Here is a 26,590-nt window from a genome sequence, read left to right on the forward strand (position 1 = left end):
AAGATGTTATCTCCTCACCAGCAATTAGTCTGACAACCGGCTGTCATGAAAAATAAAAGAGCAAACCGCGTGTTACCTATCATAATTTATCTGAACTTATCTCCTTTGACAGATTGTGACAGTTTTTTTATTTTATTTTTATTTGACATAAAAATAAATCAGTGTTTTCTCTTCGTTCTTCTTAATGTTACTCATCCAGTTCGTCAGAGATGGCTGGGTTGGGCTGACTGGGTCTCAAGAGGGTCCACTGGAAGAGGAAATACCACACGTGTCTAAGATTGACCCTGATTACACCAGAAGATATGATAGTAGATGGAGTAGATGGAGGACCCTGCACAGAAAAATTCAGTTACTGATTTCACCCTGCTAGTCAACCATGAAATCATACTTCACTTTATTAGTCTTTTTAATGTATTTACATTTAGTGCATCAAACATGAGGTCTTCTCATCCAGAACAAAGACTTAAAGTCATCCTTACGACCTCTTCATGTGTGAGGGATGGTTAGTGTTAAAAACATCAGAGCAGCAGTCCTGGGATGCTGTCGGTCTTTGACCTCCTTCATTACTATGTTGATTGATGACATCCTAAATTTGAACCACATACCAAATTTTTATCTTACTCTACTGTAGTCATATCAGTTTTAAATATCACGTATCAACTGTAACCATCCTTATTCCACTTATTTCTTCAGACTTCTGCAAAATATCTGCGGATAAGACGAGTCTGCTTCATCAAGGAAGTACAGTAATGATTTGAAGGGAAATTAATTATTCATCTGATCATAGTCAGGATTAGTATTTCATGTCTATGAGGCCTGTTTGTTTGGTTTGTATTAGCCTGATGTCACCGTGTGCTCTGTTTATTTTCCTGAATGTGTTGAGAACAAGGCTCATGTTCCCTTGTGTGTTTAGTTGCCCTCAGCGGTGGGGGGTTACATGTTACCAGGATTATTTAAACAATATGTAAATACCACCAGTAATTGTTTGGGGACTTCTGTGGAAGCAGTGTGGATCGATGGTTGCAGAAGTTATAGAGGCTTGTTTGCATTTCTCGCAAACTTATTTCAATTATAAATGCCATTCTCTCTCTATTTTTGTCTTTGTAGGTGTTTTGTCTCTCCCAGCCCATTTCAGTCCCTACACAGAGAACCAGCAGACGTCTGTGGACAGCAGGGAGGATGCCTATGCCCAGCTGGAACTGAGGACCCTGGAACAGTCCCTGCTGGCTACATGTGTGGGCAGCATCTCCGAACTTAGTGAGTATGCATAGTCCAGAATAGTGTGTGTGTTCCTGAATATTAGCAGATTTCTTTCACATTACATGTTTAATCTTTGAAATTCTCTGGAGTTTTTTTAACAGTATTAAAGCCACAAAACATTCTTGTTATTAACATTCCCAGAAATGTTAAATTAATTGTCTTTTTTGACAATATTCTGGACACCTTGTTATCCTCACATTATCGACAGGCTTCGGTAGACAGGAAACCTTTATTCCTCCAAAAGGCTGTTAATTCAGACAAGTCCTAAGCGGCTAACTTTTTTATCACTTCTCTGTGACAAGTCTCGTCTCATGTCTAATGCGCACTCTTCTAAAAATAAGTAGTGCAATAGTTTATCTACACATAGACCTCTAGGGAGTGAAGTGATAATTCCTTTGATTTTATATTGCCTCTGTTTTGCTTGGTAGCGTGTAGCATCTCAACAAACTGGTGTTCTGAATCTTTTCTTCCCCAGTCAAGTTAGTCAACGTGGGAAAAAAACTTGGACTCAGACTTTATTCTGTTTGCTATAAAGTTGTGTATCCGCCCCTTGTAGCCTGGATTTCCTCTGTTTTGTCAGTCAAAATAAAGCTGGTCCTCCTTCTCATCTCCCCCGGATAACGACATGATTACTTAGACAGACAGATGTTTTTAGAGAAACTTTGGGTTATAATTTGTCTGACTGTAGATATATTTTATTTGGTATATGGACACAATAGTGTCTTTATTTTATATTTTAGAGAGGCTCCAATTGCATCTCTGTTCAAGTTTAAGTTATTAAAATGTCTTTTTCTTTTTTTAAAAAGTGTCTTTTTCTGTCTAGCTTTGAATGAGGAGTTTGTATGATAGCATGATATTGCCAGATCTAGATGTTCATCTTTCATGTGTATGATGGCTGGTAAACAGAGAGGCATGCAGACACACACTGTTATAATGTACTCTACTGTACATACGGTTGGCTTTTGCTGGAGGCTGTGATAGAGCTGGCAGATGATTGAGAGCTGGAATCAGGTCATTAAAAAGTGGGAAAGAGACTGGAGTGAAGGCGGTGCATAGGGTGGAGGTTAGAAAGGTAGGGATTAAGTTTAAGGATGGAGTACGTAGTGGTTAAAGCAGCGCTGAGATGTGTGCAGGCTGGGGGGATGGTCAGGGGTAATGATGGAAAGGTAGAGAGGTGAAGAGTGAGGTTGTCAGGGCAGGGAGAGGGGAGGAGGGATGGAGATTAGTGTTGGTGAGAGCCGGGATAAGTTTCCGTCTCCAAATGAGCTAACACTCTGCCATTTGTTCCACTTGCACAAGGCCACGTTCATACACCACCGCTGCTAGTGAGGCATTAAGAAAGTGTGCACACACTCTCAAACACAGACACACTCTTTCTCTCACTTGCTCACTGGTCTCTTTGTGCCACATCTCTCTGGTGGTGTGAAGCTGGGCTGTTCTGGGCAGGGCTGGCATCCTTCAGACTCATTCACGCCTATAAACACATACACATACACACACCGATACGCATACACACAACAAAAACACAGAGAGCTTGGCACTTGTCTGATCTGAGCCCAAGAGACCGGGTAGACACAGGAGCATCTGTACTAAGCTGCCCAGTCCTGCTGGATCTCCAGACTGGACTTGGACAGGCACACGAACACACAGCATGCATAAACATGATGGATAATGGATGGCAGGATACTGGACATTTCGACGAAATGTCTAAAATTGTTGGTTATATAGTATAAGCAATAGACTGGCTCTGAAAGTTGTCTTCAGACACGTTTGAATGCTTGTGGTGGTCTTCACCAGCTATGGGAAACTATGAGTGTGCGACCATCCTGTTAACTAAGGGAAATATTAAGGATCAGGATTGGACTAATCCAAATAAAGTGAGGTCTTTGCTGAAGCCTGTAAAGCTAATTGTCAAACTGGCGTCAAAGAGAGTCCAGTGTTGAATTGGCTGACAGTATATTGAACATTTTCAAATCATCTTATTCTTTGAAAATTTTCATTATCTTGCAGGTTTGACCTTAGTGGCACATTTTGTCAATATATATTTAAAATGCAGTCATGGCACAGTTTATTAGCTTTCCCAGCTTCCTCAACGACTCCGATATAATATGTGATCTAAGAATGAAGCTTTTCATATCCTTCTGACCCCTGGAACTTAGCCTCAGGGCACAATATGGGCTGCAAAGCCATGGAGAGGCTCTCCATCTTGGGCAAGAATTCCTATGAGACCTCCTGGTGAGACTGCTGGTGGTGGACAACACAAAGGAGGCCATTCAGCTTGAAGTAGGGTCTGTTTTGGGAAGGCCACTTCAATCTAACCCCCCTCGAAGTACCCCAAACCCCTTAATATAGACACACACATACACACTCACAATGCTGAACTTCCTAGCCATGCCCCCCCCTTGCACCCTCCCACTCACCGTAATCTGGTTAGAAATTAACCCAAGGGGTAATTATGCTAAATGAGCGTTGCATGATCCCAAGTTCAACCTGACTTCCCTCCTGTTCTGCCCCTCCTCTACATCCCCTGATATTTTTTTTCACCCCACTATACTATGCTATGAAATACATGGTCTTACACTAAGATTTTATCTACAAGCTTGACTTCTTGCAGCCCGCACCCCCTTTTTTTTATTCTGTTCTATCTCTTTGTATCGGTTTGGGTTAATAGAGTTTCATATATATACTAATGCAATAAGCTGAACTGGTCTTGAACCAACTGCACATAATTGTCCTCTTAGGTCACAACGTGGGTGAATGAATCCTTTGATAAGTTACATATTTCTTATGTCTTTATCTCCAATCCTTTGATAAGTTACATATTTCTTATGTCTTTATCTCCACACAGACATTTTCAACTTAAGCTGTAAGCACAGATTTCAAACCTTGCTTTTTATCATCTGACTGGCACCTTCACAGGTTGAGTGCAGTGATTAAAACACATCAATACAGAAAGAGCTGAACAGTTCATTTGAGCGTGTGATCAACTGTCTGTTAGCTCATTAACTACTTCGGTGATTAAAGATGAATGGCTATTTAGACTGGCTGTCTGGCTCTGCTCACTGATAATGACAGAGCTCATGGCAAATACCACAAGAGACATGGAAGGAGAGTAAATAATGAGTAAAGGAAGGTAGAATTTAAGTGGTTTAGGAAAAGGGGAAATTCAGTTGGAGCCCACGGGGTTTATATAGAGAACTGAGAACTCTTGTTATAGTTTTATTTTTTTAATCTACAACTTGGACCCACAGACCACTGCAGTGGTCTTTCATTCTGTATTAGTAATTCACCAAATGAAATGAACCAGCTGCATGTGTTTAGTAGAACAAATATCTGCTCAATCATCTAACTCCGACCTTTCTCATATCTCCTTTGTTCCAGGTGACTTGGTGTCCCGTGCTATGCACCACATGCAGCGCCTGAGCTCCGTGCGCCCAGGATTGAGCCCAGCTCGCCACGCCCGTCCCCAGCAGCCGGTGTCCTGGTCACCGGACGCCCTCCACACCCTTTACTACTTCCTGCGTTGCCCACAAATGGAGTCCATGGAGAATCCCAACTTAGATCCTCCACGCATGGCACTTAGCAAAGAGAGGTAGGAATCATGCATGACCGGACAAGAGCGTTTTAGATGCTCTCCAAAGTCAGCAGTCAGTGAAATAACAGATCTAATCTCAGACAATGGTGTTTTTTTCCAGTTTGGTTTCGGATCCACCCACATTAATTTAGTTTAGTGCTATTCTTCCTTCTCCTTTCATACACTGTATGCTTTGTTTTGTTTTCCTGATTACATCTGTGATTAGAAAGGATTTGATTTGGTTCATCGGGTTGAGAGAAATGTGATTAATGCCAGCACTCTAGCCATTGCAAATACACAAACTCAAATACACACAACCTCTACCCTCAGAAATTAACAAGTAGGTTCTAATCAAGTGAACATCTTTTTCACAGACCACCTTTCTTTCTCAGCCATTCCTAATCCCATTGCCCTCTGGTCATTGAAGTGTTAATTTTCTCTCTGTAAATTACAGGCGAGCAAGAGATTCCAGGTGTTAATGTTAGTGTGATAGGAGGGTGAAGTCCTTCTTAACAGTGTGAATTATGTTGAAGACTGGTGGTTTAAGGGAATTTAAGAGGTGCTAATGGTCTCTAATTCTGTTAGTGTCTCTTTAGATCTTCCTTGGGTTGCCTTTGTAGAACAATTATGGTCATTCTCATTTAGTTTCAGTCCCGAGACTTGGTTTTGGTTAGCCTGAATTCAATGTAGTCTCATTAGAATTTATTCTAATGTTTTAGTTTCAGCAGTTTCGGGAAATTACCTTTCGTGTTGTTGGGTTTCCACTGAAAGCAAGGAGTAACCCTAAGCTGACTCATGTCTCTTTTCCTCCCAAATGAACTGATAAAACTGTGGGTTGCACATGTGTGTTCACTGGACTTTCCAGTAATGTAGATATTTAGTAGTTAAATAAATGTGTGACGATATGTGTCATCAGTTATAGCGAGATTATTAGTTTCACTTGTGCGTGTGAGAATAGTACTTGCAGCCTTCCCACACATCTGTGTTCTGGCCTAAAAGAAAACACTCAGACATGTGTGTGTGTCCCAGAGTAGCTATAAGTTAAAAATGTCAGAGTAAAGTGCTCCTGTATGTGTAAAGGTTAATTGCACTTTTTTTGTGTATGGAGGTCTGTCTGAAGTTAACACTCAAGCATACAAATGGGATGCAGCTTCCACTAATGTGTGCATTTAGTTTGCTGTGTGTGTGGTTGAGTGTTTGTGTGTTTGTTTTCTTCAATTGATACTTTAACCTCAGATGCATGTGTTTGTGATTGTTAGGTTATAATGTGGGCGTGACGTCTGGGAGGTGATCATAGCGAATGTGAAAGTTTTTGTGATGAAATCAGCCGATCTCTTACCTAAACACGCATACATCCACACACACGTGTACGCACACAAAGCCAGCTGGCTCTTATACATTTAACAATAAACAGACACAGTGTGAGTGAGCAAAGGTGGAGTCCTCATTAGTGTCAAAGAGAACAGAACAGCAAATATACACCCTTCTTTTCCCTACCTTGGCCGTTTCATCTCTGTCCTCAGATGTTTTTAATGCTGGGTGTATATCAGCCTGGTTTATATGAGCAGGATGAAATGATTTAGCATCCTGTTAGACTGTATACTTTGGAACATCTGCGACATTCTGCTTTTCTTTCTAGACATCTACTGGTCTGCCTACGTGCCTCCCTCTGTGACTTTCTGTAAATGTTAGCATGCATGACAGACTCAGGTGCTAGAGTAGAGCTGTGCAAACCTGGTAGTGATTACAATGTAAGCGGCTGGTAACGATACAGACTTCTCTCCTTCAATGGGCCTCTCAATCTCTCTGGCACACCCTCTATTGAAAGCTTTATAAAAATCTTTGGTGGAAACCCAAAACCACCAAATCTGTGTGGGCCACATCATCAAACATTATATGGAGCCTGGCGAGAGCATTATTGCAGAATCCTCGAGACTAGGAAAGAGGCAATTTTTGTTATGATCCTCCAAACCTGGTGCTTAGTTATAGTTGTCATTGAAGATGATGTCTTAGACTGCATAATCTATGAGAGGGCTCTGTGTGTCTACTTATTTTTACATTCAAGTTTCTCTCTCTAAGCCACAGCATAGAACAATAGAACAATACATTTTTATTAATGCTGAAAGTTATTGACCAATCTATTCAATGGTAGAATCACAACCAAACAAGCATAATCAACACTCTGCTGAACAGACCACCCCAGCCTTCTGCTTCCTTCAGCGGGTAGAAAGGACCACTAATGGATAGATGTGTTTCTGTGATAAGAAGTAGCCAGAGGAGCTTACTTCTAACCACAGATACATCAGATATGGTTACACCCCCCCATCCCTTATGAACCCTTTATGAGAGTAATCTGACTCTAGATCAGTGGTTAACCTTGACCCATGACAAAATGGGGGTCTGCTTTAAGTTTCTTACAACGTGAACTCAATCACATTGGCTTCAGGATATAGGTCACACTGGACACATGCGATCCGATGTGTGATGTTGCCTCCTGGGGAGAAAAGCCTTTGCTTTTCATGTTGGACAGGTTAGAGTTCAAACACACCTGCCCATGATTTAAGCCGACTGTCGTTTTATGAGCAGCCAGGTGATGGTGAGAAAAGCGGCATGAATCAGAGCTAACGTTTATATGTGCATGTGCGTGTGAACGTGTGTGGGACAGTTTGTGTGTGCATGTCTGTGTGTGTGTGTGTGTGTGTGTGTGTGTGTCTACATCCCGCTGTTCTCAGTGTGTAGCCTTAGCATGTCGGGTCAGTAGGCTAGCCAGAAGTGCTATCTAGTTTCAGTGTTAACAGGCGGTTCAGCTTTGATGTTGCACTGATCTCTGATGGAGCTGAAGTTTGTGTTTCAGGCTGAGGGGCATAACCCAGACACGGGGGTCAGATGGGAAGTGTATGGTCAGATAGAGGGAGAAAGGTTTGAGGAAGGAAGGAGCGATGAATTGTGGGATAAGAACCAGAGCAGTGTGGGTGATGGTACAGACATGCTCCATCTCTCTGCAGTTGAGGGCCACTGGCAAAGGTGTGTACACACATATGGCTTCAATTGATTTATGCTGATGGTTGTTTTTTGTGTACATCCTCTCCACACACACACACACACACACTCGTACAACATTAAAGTTTAATGAGTATTCAACTACAGATGTAGTATTTTAATGGAAAACCACTATTACTTGCACTTAAAGGGAAACACTAGCTGTACTATTTTTATGATTTCTTCGTGCATGAAATCACAGGCTGTGAAATGCCAAATGATAAAGTGTGAGACAGAGAAAATCTCTCTGATGGGTCAATAAGCGTTAAGTGATAAAAGCGAGCTGCTTCAGATCTGGATTAGTGCCAGCCTGGAGGCAAGCACGCAGTAAAGTAACAGGAAGACAGACACAGACACATGAACTAAGAGTCTCCCACGCATCCCAGTTTGTGTTGAATGATGTCCATTTAGTAGGGGGTACAGCGTCAAGTCCAAAGCTCACTGCCCTACAGAAACACAACTATGTTTTATCACTCTACACCTACTATCTCCTGCCACCCAACCCCCCTTCTTCAGTACGACATACCCCACCTGCCTCCCAGCAGTTTCCCAAACACTCAAGCCCTCCTTTTATGCACCCATCAGACCCATTTAACATCCCCCTTCTGCTCCTCCTCCATCCCATCAGCCCCTTGTCTGCTTGTTAACTGTCACACCCAGGTGACAGCAGGGTCCCTCCTCCTGACTGATCACTGACAGATAAAGCACTGAAGCAATATCTGACAGACTAACTAGAAGATAAAATAGACAGAGGAAAGAGACCACAGGGTATCTGCAGGTTTTAGATTTAGATGAGAATTTGTTACTTTGAAGTCTTAAGTACAATACAATATCTGCAACGCAACTCACCCAAGACAGAATAGTGTTATGAGTGATGAAATATATATTCCTGATCATTTCTGTTTTACTGCCCACAACAACAGTTTTCCTGGAAATCTTTTTACATTGTCCAGCTATGAAAAGATCTCACTAGCTATGTTCAGATGTCTGACATTTGCTTTCAGATGAAATGGAGAGATGCACTTTACAATATACATTATTAACAAAGATGGATGAGAGGGAGTGCTGCTGTTCAGAAGGAGCTGTCCTATAGGAAATCAGTTAGTTGGGTAAAGTAAACACACTGACGAGAATAAATGGCACTGCAGGGATCCCAGTGCTCATTAACAGAAGTTACAATCCCTATAGCATGCACACTATAGAGCGATATGCTTGTGTACAGCTCATGCATTTGGCTCCATCTGTATTCATGATATGCACTGGAGCATTTGCATCTCTTCAGAACAAAGGTGAAGCCACCGCTAAGAATAACATCACAGCAGGAGGAAGGCATGTCGAGATAACATGGAGGCAACGTTCAAACAATCATTAACACACCATCACCGGGGTTCCATAAGATTAAAGGCAAACAACAATAACACTCACAATAATGTGGCATTGTTCACAGGAACACTTGATGCACACATAGTGAGAACAAGACTAGAGACAATAAGGGATTAATGCCAGATAACCAGCCAGACGTGCCGTTGCAGACAGCCATATCAGTGGTGGTTTCGAAAGAGTTTCACAAGAAGAGTTGTGAGAGGAGGACAATGACGAAACAAACAAAAAGAGTAATCCAATAATCTAGACCACTTGCCACTTTCACAAATACCACAGCACTCCCAAAGGTCTGCTCTCTGTTATTCCCCTAGTGACGTTTACTCCACCGCCTCTCCATGATTAATCTAATTTTCTCTTGTTCCCTCAGGCTCGGGTCAGTCTTGTCTATTATCTCTATTTTAAACCTTGCCTTTTTAGTTTCACTCGATTCTCATTTCTTTGTGGGGTTTTTATTTTGGCGCCATCGAAAGCAAAGGGTGATACACCTTTATTCAGCCCCTTTAGGTATTTGATTCTGCTACAGCTGGTTTAAAAATAGGCTGATTATTCAGAAGCCACTGCAGCATTTTGTTTGTCAAGCCACAGCACAAATTAAGTCACAGTCGTGTTCTCATCTCCCATGAGACAAAGAAAGCTGATATTTAACTGCACAAGCTGACTACCAACATATAAACACCGACTGGTCATATATATACATCTGTTATTTGAGTGTGTGTGTGTGCTTACGGGTATGATGACTTTAAACGAGAAAAAGAAAAACAAATGTATATGGTGTGTAAGAGCTGACAGATATGTGTGATTAGTAGAGGTGAGGTACTCTGCACAGTGTTTGTGTGTGTGTTTAAATGTGACTCACTGTGCTCTGGTCAGGGTGAGGGTAAGTACTGCCAGACATATATAAGTCATCTGGTTGAAGACATTTTATGAGTTCCCCTTCAGCATGACTGAATCATGCACCAACAGCAGTGTGCCTAAGAACATTTACCAGAAGTTGCTGTGTGCCACACCTACATTACACTTACATACAAATGTTAACTTGTAATCATATAGATGGACAGACGTGGAATTACTTATCTTTTCTATTTTACAGGCCATTCCTGTTGCTGCCACCTCTGATGGAGTGGATGAGAGTGGCCATAGTTCATGCTGAACATCGCAAGAGTCTATTGGTGGACAGTGATGATGTCAGACAGACTGCTAGGTTACTCCTTCCAGGACTGGACTGTGAACCGAGACAGCTGAAGTAAATGAGAACACACACATATACACTCACTACACGCCCTGCTGGATTTCTAGACTGGATCTGGTTCCCATGACACTACACACAACAATATGAGCTGTAACAGAAAGCGACAGAACAATGTCTGAATATCTCTAATAACAGAAATGAAATGTCTTCAGTCAATACCAAAATTTCATTTATTTTTTGACTCCAGTGCCCACTCTTTGTGTTCATGCTGTCATTTTGATTGACTGAAAAGAAAAAAACCCTACAAAGTGCTGTGCTTATAGATGAGTTTCCTTAAACCCATGCTCTATTAGGTTGCAATTTATTTGGCTCTCACTAACAAATAATTGCACACTGGATACAGTAGATTAATGACTGTTCACTGACTCTGGAATGTGCCTCATTAACCTCTTTATGAAGTGTACAATTAAAGAAACCCACCAAATGCAAATGAACTGCCTGCATGAGCCAAGAAGAAATAAATGTACTGTAGCTCTCAGAGTCTTGTGTCATTGCCTTACTCTTTGTTTGTGTCCCCACCAGGCCTGAATGTTGCTTTAGCTCCTTCAAGCGTCTTGACTCTAAAGCTGCCACAGACAAGTTCCATCTAGACTTGGGTTTTCGGATGCTCAACTGCGGACGCACAGACCTCATTGGCCAAGCCATTGATTTGCTCGGGCCAGATGGAGTCAACAGCATGGATGACCAGGTACTGAACATCTGTGTCTGTTTATATACGTGTGTTTTTATGAACTGAGAGGAATATTGCAGGTACTTTTTAAGTGGCACTTGCCATGTATTTGTTTCTCCTCTTTCATGTGTCCGTTGCACTTTTTTTCTGTTCCTCACTCAGGGCATGACACCTCTGATGTATGCCTGCGCAGCTGGAGATGAGGCCTTAGTCCAGATGCTGATCGACGCTGGGGCCAACCTTGACGTGGCGGTAAATATGCTTCAACAATTTCAGTATATTGGCACACTTGTTTAACTCATTTGTTTAAAGTGTTTCACAAACGTATTATGTTGGTGTCTAACACTGATTTGTCCCATGCTGCCAGGTTCCACCATGCTCCCCAAAACACCCCTCTGTGCATCCTGATAGTCGCCAATGGGCAGCCCTCACCTTCGCTGTGCTGCACGGACACATCTCCGTAGTGCAGGTTGGAAACACATACAATGTAGCCAGTGTGCAAACCCAAAATTTGACATGCTGTATGGCTGGTGTACTTTTTACTTGAGGGGAAATGTTCTCACGTATAGACATAATAAATGCAGGTTGTCCTGAGCTAAATGTGGATGTGATGTCATACTTACTCATATAAGTTGAGTGACAAATGTGAGGTTAGAGTTCAGGCCATAAATGAGTTACAGGATGTCAAACATTGCACAATATAACAGATGTGGTGTGTATCTACAGCTCCTGTTGGATGCTGGGGCCAACGTTGAGGGGGCCGCAGTCCGCAACGGACAGGAGAGTACAGCAGACACTCCATTGCAGCTGGCTTCAGCGGCAGGTGGGCACAAACACGCACACAGTACTACACAAGGCACAGCTGATGTTAGAGTGCTGTCTGACTTATAGTAGGTCTGTGTTTGGATCTGATTTATGGTCGCTAAATTACTACTTGCTACTAAATTATACAGGCAGAAAGTCTGTAGAAGGGTCAAGCAAATGAAGATATGAATGAAGTGAAGCCACTGTATTAACTTTCTGCAAATAAACTAATAATTACACTCACAATTATCAGTCACCAATACAACCATGGGCTAGTTTTTCCGCAAGACCACCAAGCGTAGCACAGGACTGAGTTATGGATGACACATTGGTTGGAGGAATGAAGAAATGAGAGAGGGTAAATGAAGGCATAGTGAAAGCAGCAGAGTGCTGTGGTTGTTTAGAAGTTACTGGGCAGCATTCCTCTGTGGGATCATCTAAAAGCCACACATAGCTGTAGCAGAGAAGACACATGCTCTACATAGCAGCAATGACAGTGTGTAAATAGTTCCTAATATGAATGTGTTTGCTTGTTTAAAAATGTCAAATAAAGCTTCCCGATCCCTGTGATAAAATTTAATAGTGTATAAAGACAGAAAAAAGACATCTGGGGTATATGTGCACTAATAAATGAGAACATGAGCAATAATAATAAACCATAAAAAATGTTAACAGTTCTGGGGAGACAAGAATTACAAAATACTAAGATTACTAGATTACACCAGTGAGAAACAAACACAAGAAGAATGGATTAATAAAAGCACTGCTGTGCAAACGGTGAAGATTGTTACGGTTGCTACTGATAAACTGTAGCATTTAAACGTGTTTGGGATCTTTATCTGCATGTAACTGACTGTTGATGTGCTTCCCAGGCAACTATGAGATGGTGAGTTTGCTCCTTGCACGAGGCGCGGACCCCTTATCAAAGACCCACGATGGAAACGCCCTGACGTCATCCCTCTATGAAGACATGAACTGCTTCAGTCATGCTGCCGCACATGGACACAGGTACCCCTCAGTCTGACCTGAAAACAGCTCTGCTGTCAACAGATGCTTGACAAACTGCCTCCTTTTGGCCTCTTAACTGCAGAGAAGAAAGTAAAAGAAGTAATGCAAATAGCGTGAGCACTCTCTCATACTCCACCTGAAGTTTGAGATTTGAGGAGACATTCATTCACCTTGAAAGTATAAAAGGCAAATTCAGTCTTCTGTTCAGAGCCCATCTGTCTCTGAACACCAACTGGTAGCGTAAACCTCCCCACCTGTTCACTGTGTGTATGTGTGAATACAATGTAGACTCAACACTTCACATTCCACAGTCAGGGTGACAGATTATGTAATCAGAGAGGAGAGTACAGGGTCACAGAAATGGTTGCACGTGTTGCAGTTTGAATCTATATTAATGTTCTCTTCCTTTCTTTCTTCCCCTCCTTCCTTGTCCTCTTTCTTGTCCCCCTCCTTCCTCCCATTTATCTGTCAGGAACGTGCTGAGAAAGCTACTGACTCAGCCTCAGCAAGTCAAAGAGGATGTCCTGTCTCTAGAGGAGATCTTAGCTGAAGGGGTGGAGGGTGAGGAGGCCGGTATCTGCCCTTTCCTCCCTCTGTCCCCCCTCCCTACTCCTTCCTCTGGGCCTGGGGCCCTGCCAGAGGTGGGCATAGCAAGGCTCTGCAAGGCCAGGATGAAGGCTCTGCAAGAGGCCAGCTACTACAGCGCTGAGCATGGCTACCTGGATGTCACCATGGAGCTACGAGCTATGGGTACCTATCAGACACCAAGAAGAGGATTTGCTTACTTTTCAAAATGCTTACTTTGAAAACCAAACAACATTTTTTTTCCTTTTGATGTAGGCGTACCATGGAAGCTACATGTGTGGCTGGAGTCTCTGCGCTGTGCCCAGCAGCAGTCCCGGACCGGGGTCACTCTCTCACTCCTCAGAGAGTTCACCACCATCAGAGAGGAGGACTACTGCCAGGAGTTGGTCACCATAGGCCTGCCCCTGATGTTTAATATCTTACGTACCACCAAGGTACCATCAAACACAAACCTCAATGTGTCTGCTGTCTTCCTCTTCACATTATCAGCAAGGAATAAGTTTAGATGTGTGATATAATGCCCTCCACCCTGTTTTCTCACTTGTTTCCAGAATGATGCCATCATACAGCAATTGGCGACTATATTTAGTCACTGTTTTGGCCCAGCTCCTCTTCCAGCTGTCCGTCAGATAAAGGCAACTCTTTCAGCACAGTTGGGTAAGCTCTTATTCTGACTTGATCAGATGAGTATAATGGCTTTATGTTAATATTTTTTAGATTACTTTGCATTAATTGTTTAGTTTAGTCTATAAAATGTTACAAAATAGTGATATGCCAAATAATTTGGACAGGATTTTGAAGTCTGTATCTGAGGCAATGTATCAAACAGCCAAGGGAAACAGACAGATAATGGGTATTTTAATATTTAGTGAAAGTAAAGTGAGTGAAAAGACAAACAGTGAATGGAGTTATAAGTATGTGTTTTCCTACAGATCCTCATTTCTTGAATAACAAGGAGATGTCAGATGTGACATTTTTGGTGGAGGGGAAACCTTTCTACGGCCACAGAGTCTTGCTGATCACAGCTTCGGAAAGGTGAGTGCAGGTTCACGTTGGACAGAAAGATAGTGGTCTTTTTAGAATCCTAAAAGGATTTGACAAAGATATTTGTTTTCTTTTAGATTCAAGTCTCTGCTGGCATCTTCTGGACCAGATGGAAGCCCCAACAAGGAGATTGAAATCAGTGACATCAAGTACAACATTTTCCAGGTAACAAATATGCTTTTTTCATTTTAAAGAATAAAGAATAAAAAGTATTTCTAAGTATTTATTTTCTTGCGATACAATGAAACAAGTGACAGGTGTATTGCATATGACAACACACACACATTATTCAGTTGAACTATATTGACTTGTTATTAAATGAAACCTTTGACCTCCCTGCAGATAATGATGTCGTACCTCTACTGTGGAGGAACAGAGTCACTGAAAACAAATGTTCCTGACTTGCTGGAGGTGAGAATCGCTAATGTTCACAAGATAAAATGATCACATCTCATCTGTTGACAATGGAGACAACAATATAGTAAAATCATTAGAAATAGATTAAAAAAAAAAAGACTGTACACAGTACACACACAAAAAAACAAGAGCATCTTCCTGCTCAGCCACGCCTCTCCATGTGCATCTATACAGTATTTTTTTCCGCAGTATACTATTCACATTGAGACCTCATTTATTTTTCAGTGAAGCGCTGCAAATACAGAGTTTCTCTTCTCCTTTTTAATGGGTTTTGAAGAAATGTTCAGTTTGTGGTGACGCAGATCCCCAGTTGAACAAACAAAGGGGAACATAAGACAATTACAACCCATTACAAAGGTCTATTGCTCCGTAAAACCGCATGCATGCACAGCAAAACTATTTACTATAGTTTACTAAGTGATTGGAAGCTGTAAAATGCAGTGCTTTGGCTTTCTTAGTGTTTCTGAATGCAATATGAGACAGTATTTCTCCAGTGTCAATGTTCGCTTGTATTTTCTCCTGCAGTTGCTGTCGGCTGCTAGTCTGTTCCAGCTGGAGGTGCTACAAAGACACTGTGAACTCATCTGCTCTCAGCACATCAGCCTGGATAATGCAGTCAGCATCTACAAGACAGCCAAGGTAACACGCACACTGAGAAGCCTGCATCATATTGTACTGTCATGTGAACCAAGCAATTAACATAAACAACTAAGGTCACTTACAGTTTAATGTTAACTTGTACTACAAACTATATTTCTTCAGTATAACAAGTGAGCTTTCAGACATTAAGAGAAAAATAAAAACATAATGATACATGACTAATGGCCTACATTCTACACTGAAAAGCAGTTTCCTTGGTACTTAACATTAATCGTTTTAATGTGGCAAAATACATAACCATGAATTTGTTCTCTCTTTTTCCCAGGCCCATGGCTCAGTGGAGCTGAGCTCATTCTGTGAAGGTTACTTCTTGCAGCAGATGCCTGCTTTACTGGAGAGAGAGGGCTTCAGGAGCCTGCTTTTAGGACCCCCTGGGTCCCGACAGGGAAACGGCTCCACTTCTGCGCTGGTTCACCACCGAGACTCACCTGTGGAGGAGCTGGAGGCAACCCTGGCTCAGCGACTACGCTCTCTCCACATGACCTCCAGAGTCTGAGGACAACAGGACAGCTGCTGAGGAGAAAAGACAGAAATAAGGGGAAGAATGTTGAAGCGGAAGTTTTATTTTATCACTGATAAAGGATCAGATCTCAAGAGGCTGTCTATATAGTTTGAGTACAGATGTTTTCTGATCATATCTCTGGTAACAAGCAACTTCCACAGTGCTTTGACACTGGGACACAAATCAGTGAGTTATTTGGCAGCAGTTCGACTTTGCTCTGTGGACAATCCAGTGTTTCATATTTAGTGCCAAGCACTCCATCTCGACTTTTATTGCAGTGTACAGCATGTTTATGAAGAAGATGCTTTTTCCTCTGAGGCTCGGGAAGCTTTAATGGAGAAGCAACAGATGGATGCAACAGGTGGGAACTCTGAATTATGAAACACTGCTGCCCTCCAGTGGATAAAACTGGCAAAACAACTAATCACCTTGGAGGATTGGGATCATGGCACCCTCCTAGTTCTTACTGAAGCTATGTAAAGTGATAACAGACTGAAGCATCTATTAAAGAATCAAGGGAGGCAGCCATGCTGGACTTTTGGCTTTGTCAAACTAATAACAGAGTGGGAAGAAGAAAGTAGACTCAGTGCCTGCAGCATTGATGTAAGCTTTGGATTAACAAATGTACTTTTTATGTAACTGTATGTTTTTTTGTTTTTTTTTTCTATTTTAGTATGACCGCAGAAACAAAACACTTAAAGAGTGGGATGGACATTTTCTATTTAATGAGAAAAAAAGATGTGAGAGTATTTATCGGGGTGTTCCCTTTTTATTGTTTTTTCTTTTTTTTATCCAAGCAAATTATTAATATTATTGTTGAAAAGTTGCTTTTGTGTAGCTGTTGTTTTTTCCAGGTACACTCTTAACAGTTAATTAAGCTTATGTATGCTGAGGTTTAATTGCTTCTACAAAGGTACAACAGCAGAATCCAACATGGGATTCGGAATACATAAAGTCTGTTTTAATGCTGAATATTGTAATAAACCTGGTAAATAAGCCTTGCTGTTTTTACTGTTTGTTCTGTTTGTGTGGGTCGGTGTAGACTTACCTGAATTTTTTTGGAAAACACAGCCTTGCATACACACAGATCTACAACATAAAAGTCATTACATGTGCAATAAACATGAATAAATTAAATAAATTTGTACAGAAAATACTCAGAAGATAAAGTAAAATTAAAACGAGTACACTAGAAGACAAGATGACTAAACTCTGTGGCACCATGGCAACAAATTGAGATGTTTACTTTTGGTCCACACTTACCCATACATGTACGGGTGCAAAGAAGAAAAACAACCACACCATAACTTAATGAGTTTATTTGTTTCAGCACTGAAGATGCTCACAGTTATTTTATACGGGGATTACAGCAGTCAGTTTTGTTTCTGCTCTGTCAAAAGACCGCTCTGGGCCTCAGAATCATTGGATATCCTTGGTGCTGCTAGCTTCCCATTGTAGAAAACAGAAAGGAGGGTGAACAGTAGGGTATTGCTTTGTGTTTGTGTACTGGTATCCCCTCACTGTGCCTCTTCCACCAAACAGGTAGAGAGAGCCCAGACCTCCGAGCCTTCCAGAGAGAGGTACAGAGTAAAGGAAGCATCGTTCAAAAGCTTTGTGCACAAGATAAGAGGAGGAGGAAGGGAAAGATCAGCGAGAGTGAGGGAACAATAAAAGAAAAAAGAAGGCCAGAAATAAAAGCAGAGAGGGTGAAAAGTAAGGGACAGAGCGGGAATTTAAAACGTTAAAAGGTAGTTTTGTGAAGCGAAAATCGATGAAGGCTGAGAGAAGGAGTGAGTTTGGCATGGAACATGAACACTAAAGCCATGCAAAGAAAAGCTCATGTTTGACATGCACACAGCAATACAAGCTAAAAGCATAGAGCAGGAATCCCCAGCATGGTTGAGAAGACAATCAACCCCCACGGTTTGTCTGTCTATTTACAAAGAGAAGAAGTAGATTGGGATCTGTGGCCCTTCTCCTTAGGCCTGGCCTACAAGCACAATAATATGAAACTGACAAATATCAATAGAAGAGCATATTCCCTCTCCAAAAAGAGGCTAAGTCTACATTCTTAAATTACTGGTAAATAATTTTTTTCCAAGAGTTCCCACAAATCCTCGTTCCCTCTTCAGAGAGGTGACTTGTGTTCACATAATTCTGTTAAATTCAGAACAAAACAAAAGAAAAAAAAGTTCATTTTTTCTTCAAATGTTGCCCCATTTTACGAACACACAAGAGGGTAATAAATAACATTCAACTGACCTAACAGCTTTGTTCATATAAATAGCCAAGTTATAATAAATTAGGAACTCAAAACAAACATGAATAAATAAGGACAAAAATACAAAAATATCCACAATTGCATTTATCACGTTGTCTTTTTTTGTTTTGTTTTTTTTGTTCCTTTACTCCTACTGCTGGTATGTGAGACTAAGAGAGAGGTATAAATGGAAAACTGAAGACAAAGTGCTGCAGATAACACAAACAGGAACATTTGGATCATTATTAGGTCAATCAAACAAAGACATAAATTATCATGTAACAAAAATACACAGAAGAATTTAAAAGAACAGTATGTGGCAGGCCAGGTTTACCAACCTGACCCTATGGTATCTAAACATAGTGTCACAATTAGACATTTCTTTTTCTTTTTTTTCTTTTTTTTTTTACATAAGAAATGATATCAGTCTGTACAACAGAATAGATCATTCATTTTAAATACCCACATACCCACCCGTGTCCCTCCCCCCAACCCTATACTATCATATCATCTCCCCTACTGCCCCCTGCCCTGTTCAGCTCACTCCCCGCTCCTCTCTGAAATCACAATTCCAGTCCGATTGCAGCAATAAAGTTCATTCTAATAAAGTCAGTATTTTAAACCCAGTTCTTCACAAAGAAAGTACATTAAAAAGCAAAGAAATACAATCCAGCAAGCATCCGCGTCGGCTGTTTGGGCTTTTCCATAAAACTCCTCCTTCTCTCCTCCTCTGAATCAGTCTTTGTCTCTGCACGTCTTCTTTTTTATTGTTGTTGTTCGTGTTCTTGTTAATATATCCCAGAGTTTTCTGTGCATACTGGACCTGTGCATGTATGCATGTATATGTTCTGTGTGTGTGTGCAGTGTCCTTTTGTAAAATGCTTGTTTCCAATTGATGAATGCTCCTTGAGCTCAATGGAGGGGAAAGGGGTTTGGTTGGTGAGGGAAGGTGTGCGTTCTTGTTTCGCTGGCATGTATGTGGATTACTTGTGTGTGTTTGTGTGTGTGTGTGTGTGTGTGTGTGTGTGTGTGTGTGTTTCTCAGATAGGGGAACACTAAAGGTATTTTCATCTACTTCTACTGATGGCTGCCAGAGGTGGAGAAGGGGCACAGAGGGAGATGAAGGTGGAAGTCTGCATGAAGGGTCTGTTTCCATGGTAACCCCCCCACCCTCTCAGTGCACCTCTAAAAGCAGTCCTCCGTCAACAAATGTCCGTCTCTCTCGGCACGCTCAGTGGGGGGGTGGAGGGGTGGTCGAGGGAGGGCGAGCGGATCGGGGAGCAGGAGGAGGGACTTAATAGGTTTTCTGGATAATTCCTGGTATCAGAAACAAGTCAGGTCATCACACAGGTTAGCAACAAAGGAGCAAAAAACAGAGCAAGGGCCACAGGCGATTTGATGGTTGGAGTAGAGGGGTGGTGATGATGATGGTGGAGACTGAGAGGTAATGAAGAGGGGAGTGGAAGGACAGGAGTGTTTGCAATGTAGGTGCAGTATGCTTTTTGTAAAATATCTTTTTAATTATCTCAATATATTTATATCTATATAAAGTCATTTTATACAAAAAAAGGTCCATAAATGATAATGTACATCTACTTATATACAGAGAGCATATTCTCTCTGTGCCATGGGCTTATCGTGATACTGGGATGGGTTTTTAGCACTGGCTCGACTATACAGCGTCTCAGTCTAAGACTCCTCCTGTGTCCCCACAGACGCCAGCGACAACTTGGCTCTGTCTTGGCCCGCAGCGGGAAATTTGGTGTCATTATTTTCTGGCTCGTGCCTCCAGACGTGCATGGGCGAGGGGCAGTGCTTGGAAGGCGTGCCAGGGGGGTAGGGCACCTGTCCGTTCTTCTCGTCTGAAAAAAGTTGTTTTATTACGTCAAAGAAGTTACTCAATGGGCTGCCTAGGTACACAGACGGGAAGAAAAGAGGACAAAAAAGAGGGGAAAGAGAGAAGAAAGAGAACAAACAAACTAATGAACAATGGGGTTCACAGGATAGAGACGCGGCTACGGGTAAGACAGAGCAAGCAGAGGCGAGGAGGACTCACAGACACAGCAAGGATGGGAACTGCTGGGGCGGCCATGTCGGGACTATGTAATGTGTGAGCTCCCATAAACCATGCATGTGTCACAGCACAACCAATGAAAACACACAAGTAGCCATTCAATCTAAAAAAAGAAAGCAAAATTGTGGGCTTCTGTAGACTGACGACAAAGATTACTGTAACATATAAATGAATAAGCTGAAAGAGTAAGCATAGTGTGTCATCTGTGTAGGTTGGCCTGGCCAGCCAGAAGCAGGACAGAGGGTGGAAGGAGGACAATGACAGACATCTTTATAACACCGAAGGGCAACTTGAACCTCAGCAAAGCACAGATGATGGACGCTTGTTTGTTTTGGTAGCTTTGTACCAAGTGAGGCGCATCTAACACAGTGATGTTTGGACTTCAGTCTGCCTAGAGCAAAGAGATAACCTTTGATCAACACATTTCTACACTTGAGTTCAGAGTTTTACAGTTCAGCTAACTCTAAAACCTGACCAAAGACATCAAACGCACTTGGGAGACTGCATCATCATTGTGTCGACTCTTTGAAGTAAGAAAAAGTCCAACATGTTATTTTACCAGAACAGAGTCAAACCTGTAGCGAGTTGCATTTAAGTCATAAATATTGCCTTAGTTGAGGGGTTGAGTGCTGAATAAATTGAGTGGATATGCCAAAGTTACATATATAAGTTTATTTCTTTATGCACACGCGTACAGAGTGTGTGCGTGCATACAGCAGTATGCAAATGATCTTCAGCGAAACACATTCACTCTTTCTGCAGGTTCTTAATGGTCCCATGGACACAAAATATGAGAAATGGAGCAAATAAAGAGCAAATGTTCTTTTTGTTAATGGTGCACACACAGCACATCTCTGGGAAATATCAGTCACGAACAGTGACTGTTTCTGAATACTTGGCAGAAGAGTCATTTGCACAATAGAGTCCCGTGGGCCGACAAATGAACAGTGACAACATCAGTAAAAAGAGGCAGGGGTGCTGCACAGATGACAAAACACATGCATACACACACTGGATTGGAAAGTGTCTGTGTGTCTACACTTTATAAATCTCTGTTGAAAAGTGTAATTTCTGTTATGGCTGTTTTGTGCTTTAAAAAAAAAAAAGCCTTGTTTCCAAAACTCAGCCTGACAAGAATTCACATCCAGGCAATATGCATCCAAATATTATGGCAAACTTAATCATGAATGAGTGCATGTTTTTGTTGTTGTGTTTGTCTGTGTGCGTATGTGTGTGTGACTGTTCCACAGTTGGTCTCGCCTGCTCTATTATCCAGCTGGAAAATGGTTGCAGCCAACTTCTCCCTAATGTTCCCTCATCCTCTCCCATGTGTGAAGAATTCCACATTTAGTCAATCCACCCAAATCTGCACATTTTCAAAAATGGCAGTAAACTCATGAAACTTAATGATGTCAGCTGTTAAATAAAACAGCCACTCCAGCCACTGAGTGAATGCCTCTCCTCTGTACTCCTAAAGTATGCTCACTGTGGTCTTTTTTATTGTTCCACCCCTCTATTGTCTTCCTAAGCTGGGCTCCCAGGTATGCTGCTGTTAATAGTGTTTTTAGGGGACACAATGACCAAGTCTTGATAAAGGCTTTTGTTTGACACACATTGGTATGCAAAGCCATTTCTATTCTTAATTACAGCCTTTGGCATTTTTTCAAAAGGTGGTCAGGTGGCAGAAAAGGTGTGTTAGGAGGTCAAAGCAAAGAAGGAGGTGGAGGAAATTAAGTTCAACAATGCTTTCAATTATTGCTAAGCACATGATGACCTGTTGAGATTCATGTTACAGTGTGAGATGCTCGCATAGTATAAAGACATAAAAACAACTGGCACTGATGTTAAACGTATAATCTGAAAATGGTTACAGAGTAGAATACTGTACTTTAATTTTTGGATGTTTTGTAAAATCATATTTTCTATTTCTTTAAGCAGTTCTCAGATTATACACAGATCTCTGAATTTTACTCTTACAGTGTCATCTCTGCTGCTGAAAAAACCCCACAGCAGACCTGAACCAATGCAATTTATTCTAATTTCACCCTCTCTACACCTCAGCCTGTTAATTAACTCTACAATAATATAAAAGATCAAAAGTAATTGGTAAACTTACTGAGGCAGAGCGATGATAACAGACTGTTAAAGATCACAACATCTGTGATCACTGCTGTTCGTTACTAGGTGCCATAGAGAGTAACACTCCATAAACGCTACAGAGCAAAGATACAAATCCCACTTGGAACTTATCGTACCAAGCTATATGATGGCTAAGTCTCAGTAACCTGCATCAAACTAATCGAAATGGAAATCCACTTAAAAAATGATAAAGAAAGACACAAGACACAAGAGTACGACTTGTGGATGGGATGAAAAATAAGACCTCCTCCTGATAAAAATGGTGCATTTCAGGCTGGTGGTGTTTCCCTATCTGACCAGCAGGTGGAGGTGTTGTCAAGAGGATGGCGACTGAGGCGTACAAAAACTGAGCAATGATTCACAAGGAAGGGCATGCTGAGGGGAGGAGTCGGATCCCTGTTTCTCTCTTATTTTGAATTTCATCATCCAGACTGTGCATTGAGGGAAGAGGATGGAGCCACATCGGGGGGAAAGAACAGCCTAATGCATATTGAGGGACTCAGCATCAGCCCTACGACTATTAAGAGAGCTGAACAAGATCACAGGTGAACAGCTGGTGGTGATGAAGACTGCCCGTCAGAGGTGTCTCTATCTATTCCCTCACAAGAGACTGCTGGATGGGGGTAAACAGCAGGAGGGGGGTCCTATTGTACAAGCACCCAGAGACAGAGAGAGAGCTTGTCAGGTGTGATGTGGTTGTGCCGTGCAGTGCATTGTGGGAGTGCGTTGAGGTGCAGTGGTGTTGCCATGGTGACAAGCTCCGACAATCAGTCTTGGAAGTAGGAGTAACAGAATGCAAATCAGCTTACCCTACCTCTACTCTAATCTTCACTGCCAGGGCAAAAGAGACAACGTTTGACCCGCAGTCGGTGCTTGAGAGCAACTCCCACCCATTCAAGGCAGTGAGGCACGGGCATGCAAAGGAAGCTGGTTTTCGAAAGAAGCGGCAGAGTGGCTTGGGGATTTCAAGCATGGGGAAGAGAAGGGCAGGATTTAGCTTAGCTTCAGCAGTGAGGGGGTGATTTGTCAGGGTGTGGGATGGTCGGATGAGGCGGTGGGGGTAAGAGTGAAGAGGTGTTGGAGAGGATTTTAAATTCTTTTTTTAAAAGAAAGAGGAGTTCCTACTCACCAGACAGCTGTTGGACCCCAGGCTGGTCATGTGTGCTTAACAACTGGCTCTGAATTGTCTCCACTACTCGCTTAAAGCGCCGGCTTGGTCCTAAACACAGACACAAAAAAACACGGTCAGTTGCATCAGACAGTCAGCAGAGTATAGAAATATGATGGATTAATTAAGAGTGGAAAAAAGTAAAGGTGAGAAGAAGCACTACACTGTACTGTAGACTCCAGCTGTCTGCCTACTGTATACAGTGGCCACTACACCTCAGTTTGCTCAAATGTCCTCCTCCACTTGAGTGTGTGTGGGTATGTGACTGTATGTGTGTGAGACAGAAAGGGAGCATGCATGTGTTTCTGCAAGACTAAGAATACACGCATGACCGCATAACATGTAATCTTGAACAGCCAGACCTCATCTTCTTACGCTCAGGGAGTTTTGGGTAAAATCTTATCAAGCATTCAGGATTGTAAAAACTTTGAAAATCCTCAGGCAGCCTTTCTTTTCTCGCAGCAAGTTTGAAAACACCCACCTCTGGAAAAAAACGTGGTTTATTATATATTTTGGTTGGATACAAACATAGTTTAATTTCATTAGTCTGAAGTGTGACGGCATCCCACTCAAGATGTAACGGATGCCTCTGCACTTTCCAAAAGTGAGATGGACCACATAATACTCTACGTCTGTCCTCTGTTGTCTCACAACATGAACTCTCAGGCTTTTTGTATGGACTGTCCACAAGAGAAGGAATGAAATCCCTCCTAAATTAAAGACTGCTGTATAAAAGTACAAAAATAAAACATGGTGCGTCCATTTTTTTGAATTGAAATTCCTCCTCTGGTAGAGAGCACTGATCCATGCATCAAGACTGTTTGTGTGGGTTTCCTCTGGTTGATCCAACAGCACAAACACATGTAGGTCACCTCAACCTTTTTAGATACTACTGTATGTTGTCCATGTATGTTGTGGTGGTCCCTCTACATTTCTATTAGTCCTCTGATAGATGAGAATGGACAAAATGTGGACCTCATGTCTGCAAACCAATGGGAAGAGAGTAGGGTCCACAGATGTGCTGTCTATCACTCATATGTTTTTTTTTGTTTTGTTTTTTTACTTTTTAGTTCTTTTTTTAAAGTCAGATATGAAAATGTTCTGCTCGGAAAAGATTTTTTATCACACCCATTCAGAAACGTCATCAGGGTAGCAGGGATGCTTGTTGGAGACTCTGTGGGTCAAATGGAGCCAACCACTTCCATATTTTTTGGGACTGCCAAGTAATAAAATCCTACTGGGAAGAGATCCACAAAGATATTAAAAATATATTTAATGTGAACATTCCATTAGAATGTGAAACCATGTTTTTGGGAAATATAATGTTTGAAACATGGACCATAAAGGACAAAAAAACTGCTGACTATATTGCTGGCTGCAAGTAAGAAATGTATTACTAAGAAATGGTTAAAAGTGGAACCTCCCACCATTGACGAATGGATCGATATTGTCTACGAAATTTATGTCATGGAGAAGATTTCTTTTTCCCTCAAGGTAGAGAGAGAAAAATTCTATAAGATCTGGACCAAATGGGCTCCCCGGTTTGGTTGTTTCTGTGTTATTATTTCCATCTGGAATAGTTTGGACCCAGGGGAGAAAGCTTTAGAAGGGCAGTATGTTCAACATCACTGTATTTGTGACAAACTGAGATAATGTATGTATGAAAAGTTGTATGTGATGGAGGTCTGCCTTTCTGAATAAAAAGATAATAAAAAAAAAAGAAAAAAGAAAATGTTCTGCTCAAAAGTGTGTTAAGTGTGAAAAAAATACTATGCAGAAATACTACCGGGTTGATGTTACATAAGGTATAAGCAATGTTAGCTGATTGTAGAAGCTAACTAATTTAGTTAGAACGATGTGAAACAGATTTGAATCTGCTGAAAAAAAAAGTGAAAACATAAATGTATCTTGTGTTGTTAGTGTCACTGTTTGATTCCAGTGATTTATGTGTGTCTAAACTCATACTGGCCTCACAATGCATACATATGATATAGTATTTTGTAATGAAGTAAACTCAATAACAAACACAAATTCACCAGAAACAATGAGCTGACTAATAGTGGACACGTGATGCTCTACTCTCTTCTCATTGGCTCACAGACCTGAGGTCCTATCTTGTAACAGACTGGTGAGGTGTTCATCGTTCTTCTCGCAAAATGCATGCAGGATAAGCAGGTACAGAAAACGAGTAGATGTACATAAGACGATGTGTCCTGACCTGAGAGCAGTGTGAAGGTGACAGAGTAGATGCCATTCTCCTTGGTGGCGGCTGTGCTCTCCGTGTAGGTGATATCCACCTGGAATTTGACCGGCTTCTGGAAGACTGTAGGGCCTGCTGTGGACTTGTACTCTGCTCGGAAACTGGTCTGAGAGATCACACTGTGGCTCAGGCTGGGGATCTAGGAGAAGAAAAAAAAAAGGAAGAGGAGTCAGTGAGGGGAAAATGGACAAAGAGTCAGAGATAGGAATAAAACTAGGTAAAAAGAAGCAAGTAATGGGATTATATAGCGACAGTATTGATGTTTAATTTTTCTCCCACACCTTGCAAATGACAAGGGGAATAAACCCTCATTAAAATACCCTCCACATACTACCAAGCCACAGTTGAAACTCTAAGGAGATTAATGCCTCGGGGAGTAGCCATGCATGCCAGGGAGACTTAAGCTAATGTAATCTTGAGTCATCCAACAACAACATTGCACTCTCCTACCTAAAATGAATTTGTATGCCCAATGAACAGGTGAGCTCTGAAAT

At 41.7% G+C, this 26,590-nt stretch overlaps 2 protein-coding genes across 5 annotated transcripts in view; one reads left to right on the top strand and one right to left on the bottom strand.

Moving 5' to 3' along the window:
- The window catches only part of abtb2b (ankyrin repeat and BTB (POZ) domain containing 2b), a 42,985-nt gene extending 25,792 nt beyond the window's left edge, over positions 1-17,193 (top strand). Inside the window, exons 2-17 of the mRNA XM_010732735.3 lie at positions 1,108-1,257; positions 4,642-4,852; positions 10,347-10,499; positions 11,028-11,193; positions 11,338-11,427; positions 11,543-11,644; positions 11,902-11,998; positions 12,852-12,987; positions 13,460-13,737; positions 13,828-14,006; positions 14,124-14,229; positions 14,505-14,607; positions 14,694-14,781; positions 14,959-15,027; positions 15,559-15,672; positions 15,959-17,193. Coding sequence (XP_010731037.2) covers positions 1,108-1,257; positions 4,642-4,852; positions 10,347-10,499; positions 11,028-11,193; positions 11,338-11,427; positions 11,543-11,644; positions 11,902-11,998; positions 12,852-12,987; positions 13,460-13,737; positions 13,828-14,006; positions 14,124-14,229; positions 14,505-14,607; positions 14,694-14,781; positions 14,959-15,027; positions 15,559-15,672; positions 15,959-16,189 — 2,273 coding nt within the window. The 3' untranslated portion in view covers positions 16,190-17,193. The remainder of the gene's footprint in view (positions 1-1,107; positions 1,258-4,641; positions 4,853-10,346; positions 10,500-11,027; positions 11,194-11,337; positions 11,428-11,542; positions 11,645-11,901; positions 11,999-12,851; positions 12,988-13,459; positions 13,738-13,827; positions 14,007-14,123; positions 14,230-14,504; positions 14,608-14,693; positions 14,782-14,958; positions 15,028-15,558; positions 15,673-15,958) is intronic.
- Positions 17,194-17,709: 516 nt separating this feature from the next.
- brsk2a (BR serine/threonine kinase 2a) overlaps positions 17,710-26,590 on the bottom strand; it is a 158,781-nt gene continuing 149,900 nt past the window's right edge. The window contains exons 17-19 of one of the 4 annotated variants that reach the window (XM_027272573.1): positions 26,055-26,235; positions 23,798-23,887; positions 17,710-19,772 (exon numbers count right to left, since the gene is read on the bottom strand). In XM_027272573.1, the coding sequence (XP_027128374.1) occupies positions 19,750-19,772; positions 23,798-23,887; positions 26,055-26,235 (294 nt within the window). In that variant the 3' untranslated portion in view covers positions 17,710-19,749. Of the gene's footprint in view, positions 20,366-23,334; positions 23,624-23,797; positions 23,888-26,054; positions 26,236-26,590 lie in introns of those variants that run through there. The other 3 variants (XM_027272571.1, XM_019278603.2, XM_027272572.1) reach the window with 3 other exon arrangements.

The sequence above is a fragment of the Larimichthys crocea genome, chromosome XXI, assembly GCF_000972845.2.
Source record: "Larimichthys crocea isolate SSNF chromosome XXI, L_crocea_2.0, whole genome shotgun sequence".
Lineage (NCBI taxonomy): Eukaryota > Metazoa > Chordata > Actinopteri > Sciaenidae > Larimichthys > Larimichthys crocea.